The 6,886-nt window shown below is 40.3% G+C and overlaps 1 protein-coding gene across 6 annotated transcripts in view; it reads right to left on the reverse strand.

Moving 5' to 3' along the window:
* Positions 1 to 6,646, reverse strand: part of LOC115235470 (neuronal acetylcholine receptor subunit alpha-7) — a 224,678-nt gene extending 218,032 nt beyond the window's left edge. For 4 of the 6 annotated variants that reach the window (XM_029807325.1, XM_029807316.1, XM_029807292.1 and 1 more), the window contains exons 1-2: positions 6,260 to 6,646; positions 3,513 to 4,055 (exon numbers count right to left, since the gene is read on the reverse strand). In XM_029807325.1, the coding sequence (XP_029663185.1) occupies positions 3,513 to 3,615 (103 nt within the window). In that variant the 5' untranslated portion in view covers positions 3,616 to 4,055; positions 6,260 to 6,646. Of the gene's footprint in view, positions 1 to 3,512; positions 4,056 to 5,620 lie in introns of all 6 variants that reach the window. The other 2 variants (XM_029807307.1, XM_029807300.1) reach the window with 2 other exon arrangements.
* Between the last annotated feature and the right edge of the window lie 240 nt (positions 6,647 to 6,886).

Below are 6,886 nucleotides of genomic sequence, written 5' to 3' on the forward strand. Positions count from 1 at the left end.
ACAGTCGATCGCTATTAAAATTAACAGTTCGACTTTAGTATCGATCGAACATTAAGTGATGTTAATGCTTTATTAATCTTCAAAGCCAGATGTGTTTGGCACGTGGCATAAAAGCACAGTGTATTCAATGCAGCACGATAAAACTATATTTTTCGATCATAAATAAGTTCAAATGTGTGTGTGACACAAATCGATAATCATGTTATGTAATATAAAAATTCCAAATTAAAATCTATAAATCACAAAGCAGCAATTAACATTTGTTTATTCATTCAAAGATTTAAAACCCTCGCGTTTAAAAAATCTTGTTAAAAGTTTAATTGCGATGTTAAAGAGCGGGAAAGAAATCGTATACGTATAAGTGATGCGTTACTCGTTAAAACAGAACATGGTGCGTGGTTTTGAAGAGCAATCTCTCTTGGAAAAATTCTCGGAGAGCCCCTTGCCAGTATCCTAGTAATTGAGAAACAGCCATCGGCCGCCGTAAAGCGTAACGTAGAAAAATACGCAGTGCCCGCGGCAGTTTCGCAGGGAGGCTTTTTCCCGTTCGTCCGAAAATAACTCACGATCGGTCGGCGATCGGTAAGGGATGCGAGGTTAAGGGAGAAATCTAGAAGCCTTTTCTGAAATCTAACCCCTCCGAGAAGATATCTTGCGCAAGACCGGCGATAAATCGAATGACTTATTACCGCGGGCTGTGTAATCTCAGACTCACGAAGAAATGTGTGAGCTACACCGTCGAAAATAGATACGTCGCCGGCCGCGGAACGGATTCACCGGGTACCAAAAACACGACGAAATGAATTTTACATTAGCATCAGGCTAAAGCTAACAGATTCTCGATCGAAATTATATCGGGATATATAGCGGAGAGCGGAGAAGGAAAGGAGAGGCTGCCCATCGTTCTCTACTTACCGCACTCTGATTGATTTACGACTGACATCATGCAACCAGGGTGAGTGAATCGATCAGTACGGATCGCAGTAAATTGATAACGAAAAGATAATGCGGATGACATTTCTTGATTATTTGATAAAAATGAGGATCGCTGATAAAAATAGGCGAGATGTAGAATTACGAGTTAGTTACATTACGCATTACACATTACAATAGTATCATAGTTCTATTTTCGCTTGATGTGGATGCAAGGAAGTTATGACATCCAATTGATAGCGTTACTTGGTGATAAAATATTTTATACGTTGGATATATTGTCAGAGAATAATGATCGAGAAGGTGTACACATATCTCCCGTAAAAATTTGTCGAAGCGCTTAATGCTTCGGATCGTCTATACCGGAAAGATTTTATCGCTTTGCCGGGCGATCTTTACCACATGAGCGATGATGGCGAAGGGTTATTAATGTTTCGACTCCGTCTCAACGAACCAATAAATTTCAAGTTTAAATCCAACGATTTAACTTTACTGTTGCTGCCAAACGATCACACAAGTTCAATCGTCGCATGATATTTCGCGCTAGAATGTTTATTATATTCTGCATATTTTCCCATCCAAGTAAAGTCACGTTAAACCTCCTAACCGTGTTCGTTTGAGGTGTACGTTGATCACAGATTGGAATCAGAAAAGAAATTCCAATGTTAAAAATTTTTGATATTAAAAAGTATATTGCTTCATTGAAATATATACGTAGATATATATCTCTCTTTTTGTTTTCCTTTTCCTTTGACTATCATACAAAATAATTTGTGCGCATATATAAATATTTCAAAACCATAAAAAAAGCACTTTCGAAAAATATTCAAATCTGGAGTTAATTAGAGAGAGAGAGAGATACTGAATTCTCAAATATCTTTTGCCATATTATTTGATTTTTACTTCACAATTTTAGCTCTGAGTTTTATAGCACGACGAAAAAATCTCGTCAACTTTCTCGAAAAGCGCGACAAGTTCAATTCCCAATAGTCTAAATCTGTTACCGCGGAGATTAACGTGTCGTAAAATCTGAGGTGAAGCCAACATCGGCCACGTCGAAACTTCGCTGTCCGCGACACACACGTCGATTTTTTTCCGAGCGAGTTCCTCAAATCGTGCGATTTAATTCCGACCGAGTCGTACCGCGCATGGCTGCAAAACTTCGTTGACTGAACGAAATGCAGTTTTGTCGCGGTCGAGCGCCGATGCATCGTGATGGCAGGTCGCACCCAGTATACCGCAGTTGTGGTGATTCTATTATACGTTGCACTGTTGCCGAACGCGTCGCCCGTAATTATGATTGACGAACCGATTTATTATACACGTACGCGGTGGCACTTTTAGCGTAATCAGTCACGCGTAAATTATATAAAGGCGAGCATATATCTTCCATATGTACATAAACGCGTGCAGGTATAGCGAACAAAGCATGGAATGCAGTTGTTATTTTACAAGCATCTAAAGCTACATATCTAAGTTAGCATATGATGGCAATTACCGGCCATTATTGCTATTATCTCGAAAATAATTTTTTATGGTTATTATATTTGACACGTGCGCGACTAATTTTATCGATGTGAACGATATTGATGATTTTCTACCGCATTTAACGTGCTGATCGTTTAGAAATGTCTGTAGCAAAGATGACGTTGGAATATAATCGTGGGAGCGTCGTTCATTAAATTATGTACTCGTCTAAAGTTATTTTCGGAATTTCTATATCAGAGAGGACAGAGAGAAAAAGAGAATAGCCCGATGAAATGACACAGCTGAATAGAAGTCGCGACATGCAAAAGTCGACTTTGATCTTTAAATACTAATAGATGAGAATATATCGTATTTATATTCATTTTTATTTCACACAATGTGTATATTACTAATATTTAAAAATTTTAATAACGATATAATAACGATAATTGCTTTCTTCGTACAGATTAAATAGATTATGAAATTATATAAACTAATATATATAGACAACAAAAGCATCAAAAAATGAAACATATTTTCTAATTAAGCTTTGGCCTCAATTTTTTTACCAAAAAACAATCATTGTTATATTAGTCAAATTGAGACATTCGACTCAACAAGTCAAAATTAAATATAAGATTACATCAAATTTTGAAGCTAATCACTATTAAACTAGTTCCATTTAAAGTACATCAACGATCAAGTATATTATAGATATATCGAGCGCTTTCTACAATTTTGCACTTCATTACGTAAAAGTAAATGCGTATTATAGCATTTCGAACAAGGAACTTCAGATTATAAAAAAAAAGTTTAGACAAGTAGATGCACTTTGCATATTTGATATTGCAGTATTTATAAATGAAGCCCATATTATTCAATATAATAAATCTGCTAACTGATAGATGTGTGGAACGTTCTTTGCATGTAATTTGAATTATCAGGAGTTTTATTCGTCAGTATCCTCACAAAAAAACTATTTGCAAAAATATTATTCATGCCTTTTCATCCTTGAAACGACGGAAAAGCGATAAAGAAAATCATAACGAGTAATGTCGCGTAAACACAATGTCATCGTAAAATATCGGAAATTCGTGTCCCGGCAAACTTACCTTGAGGTAGGACGGTGAGCAAGAGGACTATTTGGAGACCGGCGGCGACCGTATTATAAAACTTTATTCGCAACTGCGGTAGATCTCTTGTCTGGTGCGCCATGGCAGATGAATTTTGCAGGCCCAAGTCGAGGCTCGACACCGACTCGCCGATGTTCTTTCACTCGGTCCCGACGTGCCCCGTCGTGACCGTAATGCACTGCACAATTTTGCGTGTTCACTTCTACATGCAGCGGTCACTACGCTCTAATATCGCCCGGGAGCGCTTTGTCGTCCGCTGCGTCACTGATTATCATCATCGTGCAGATCTCGCGAGTCGAGTTCAATTCCGCGCGAATCATCTGCTAATCGATACTCGATGCCCTCGCTAACGCACCTCCCGACTTGGCCGTCATAACCAAGCGTTCTTCCGCGCTTCTCGGTTGTGCGTATTCGCGAGGTCTCGATCGTTGAAAGGTGGCGGCGTTTTATCGTTCGTAGAGAAAACGCGCTACGTTCGCGCGACGATGCTCCTCAGCGTTTCGAGCATTCTCGCGAGGGATCCTGAAAATAATGATTTCGCGTGTATGTATATGTGCGTGCGTTTGTTTGTGTGTATGTGTGCGTGTGTATAGGTGTGTATGTGAACAACCTCTTCGCGCCCCTGTTTCCTATCGCGCGCGGCGTCGTTTCGCGGCATGCGTTCGCACTATCTCGTGTGAATTCGACGAGATTGCTTTCAATCCCTTTATCTATAGAATTGTGCATAATTTTTAAGATTTATATAGTTTATTTCAAGCTAAAGATTCGCGGCTTTCTTTGTCGCAACAAAATTTTTCTATATACATCTATATATATCTAAAATATCATTCCTCGAGTTTACATTACCACTGGAACTTTATATGAGAAATAATCGAAGATATGATATTTTTAGATTATTTTGTCAGAGATTCTGAAACTTGTTATAATTATCTAAGAGAAATCAAATGAGATTTTTGATTAATCATAATCTGATAATTTTAGCTTATATATAAGCATTCAAAAAATTTTTCCAAAGCTTATAAATCGAAATTTCAGTAAAATAACTTTGACAACATTTTTAAACTATAAATTCAAATTAAAAATTGTGCACAAAATCTATACTACACAAATTTAGGTAGAGACTGTTCTTCATGAAATAGTGATATAAGACACTAATTTGAATAATACTGTCATTTATCGCGATATTTTTGCCGGTGTACATAATGGTTACAGTCGTTATGCGAGTATCGAAGAATTGGCTGATTTGCAAGCTGGGAGGTTGATTTACTATTTCTCTATCAGCAAGAAAAGATTTCTTGTATTCTCTTTGGGAAAACGTGCCACGACTAACAATGAGCACGATCGGTTTCGCCAAGCCCCGTTATCATAAATTTTCCATCCTCTTGGTGAGACCGAATAAATTATTAATATAATTGAAAAAGTCGCATATATGCAGACTCATAAATCGATCTCTGCGAATTAAACTCGAAATAGGTTGCAATAATTAATATTATTACACGAGAGAATTGAGAAGAACATAATTATATTTAATATCACACATATTGATTTTAAAGAGAATTTGTAAAATTATTCTTATATAATCTAAAATTTTACATAACGGAAAGTATTAAATATATTATTAAATCCTATTAAATACGTAACAAAATATTCGTCTTAAGAAAAGAAAATAATTAGGAAAAAGTAAAAATTGATAATCTTATCACTGTGTTGTGCTTTTTAAAAATACAGTACAGGAGAATGTGCTCTTGTTTTCGCGCATTTACCTTTACGTGCACCGAATTATATCAAATAGAAATGTTCCGTACTTTATAAGGAAAATATGCGATTTAATTAGCTGCAACCCTTTCCAACCAACCAACCAGCCATTGATCACGAGTCCAGCATTACGATGACCTATTTATCGGATTCACGGAGGAGTGTGCATTAAATGGCACGCCATTACCGCGGTTTCTGCCTATATCGACATAGGTAGCAATTTTTTCTATTGTCTCGCGCGCCACGAAGAAGCAACAATGGCGCGAGTTTTAATCTCACGGGAAATGCGTCTGCGGAGTTTTGACGCTGCGACGCAGTCGATACGAACGTACCTATGACTATATCCGATATTTTTTCACGCGGTATCGTTCGTCAATTACGCGTACGCGTACTTCACAAGCTTGCCTTTTGGCGTGCATTCGGCGTGCGTGCGTCGCCGATTCTATCGTCTCAAAAAAGATCTCGTCTCGAAGGAAAATTGCGAGGGCTCGTGCCGTTTACAGGTGTCCGTGGCAACTACGCGCCCTCGCTACACCGAATCCTCCTGCTCTCCCCCACGCGGCGGCGTCCATCGTTACGAGTACTCTCACCCCGTTCTCGACCGGCACCGGGGCTCACTTTATTACTCGCTCACACCCACCTCGACGATTCGATCGGAATTTCCGGCCGCGAGAGCGAAACAACATAGAGGCACGAACGATACGCTGGATATACTCGCGCGCGCGAGTTCGTAAAAAAGATTTCTCCCGATAGAAAAATTCGCAGAAAAAGAGTCCACATCCGCGAACAATGTCGCGATACTCCGAATGCCTGTGCGATGTGTGAGGGTTACAACTATTCGTCGTATCCGGCAATGTCGGCGAACGTTCGACGGAACGATGGTTCTAACTGTAGCACCGCAAACGACGCCGCGATACTTTACGCGATTGGCTTCTCGAACCGCGAGCACGCTGCCGCGATTTAAGACCTACGTGTGCTCTCTTTCTTTCACTCTCGTGGCTTCGAGAGGGACGCGGGTGTGCTATCGTGACTCTTGGCAGCACCACGGACCTGCGTTCGCGGCCTGGCCGGCGATCGTCTTCCTCGTCTCACTACAGTCCACCGCGCGTTCCATCCTCCCGCGGAGCAGCACCGCCACCTCCGCCTCCTTCGCTGCCTCCTACTTCACCGGAGCGCAACACGGTGTTGCCCGGTATCTAGGCAACTTTGCGGAGCGTTACTGCTCCCTCTGCCAGCAGCCCGTTTCACGTAGGCAACGAATTCACCACTGTCGCGCGTCTTTTTCTCTTCTTCTTTTCCCGTTAACTGCTCTCTTTTCGCACCCTCTCGTCGCACTCGTTTCTTTTTTTTTTTTTTTTTTTTTTTTTTTTTATAGCGTTCGCGCAAACGTGCATTCTCGTGTATCCGCGTTCATCATCGTTGCCCTTCCTGTCCTGTTGCAGCTATCTCTTCTTTCTCTCCGCAATCCCATCCGTCTCCGTCCTCGCGTTGCTCTATGTGCCGCTTCTTTTATCCGTAATTGCTTTTGTCCTTTGGTGAAGTCGTTTCTCTTGTATACACGGTTCTATCTCGCATCGCGCGCATCGGCTTCGACACGA

Source organism: Formica exsecta, unplaced genomic scaffold (genome assembly GCF_003651465.1).
Source record: "Formica exsecta isolate Colony F162 unplaced genomic scaffold, ASM365146v1 scaffold11, whole genome shotgun sequence".
In the NCBI taxonomy this organism is placed as follows: Eukaryota; Metazoa; Arthropoda; class Insecta; order Hymenoptera; family Formicidae; genus Formica; species Formica exsecta.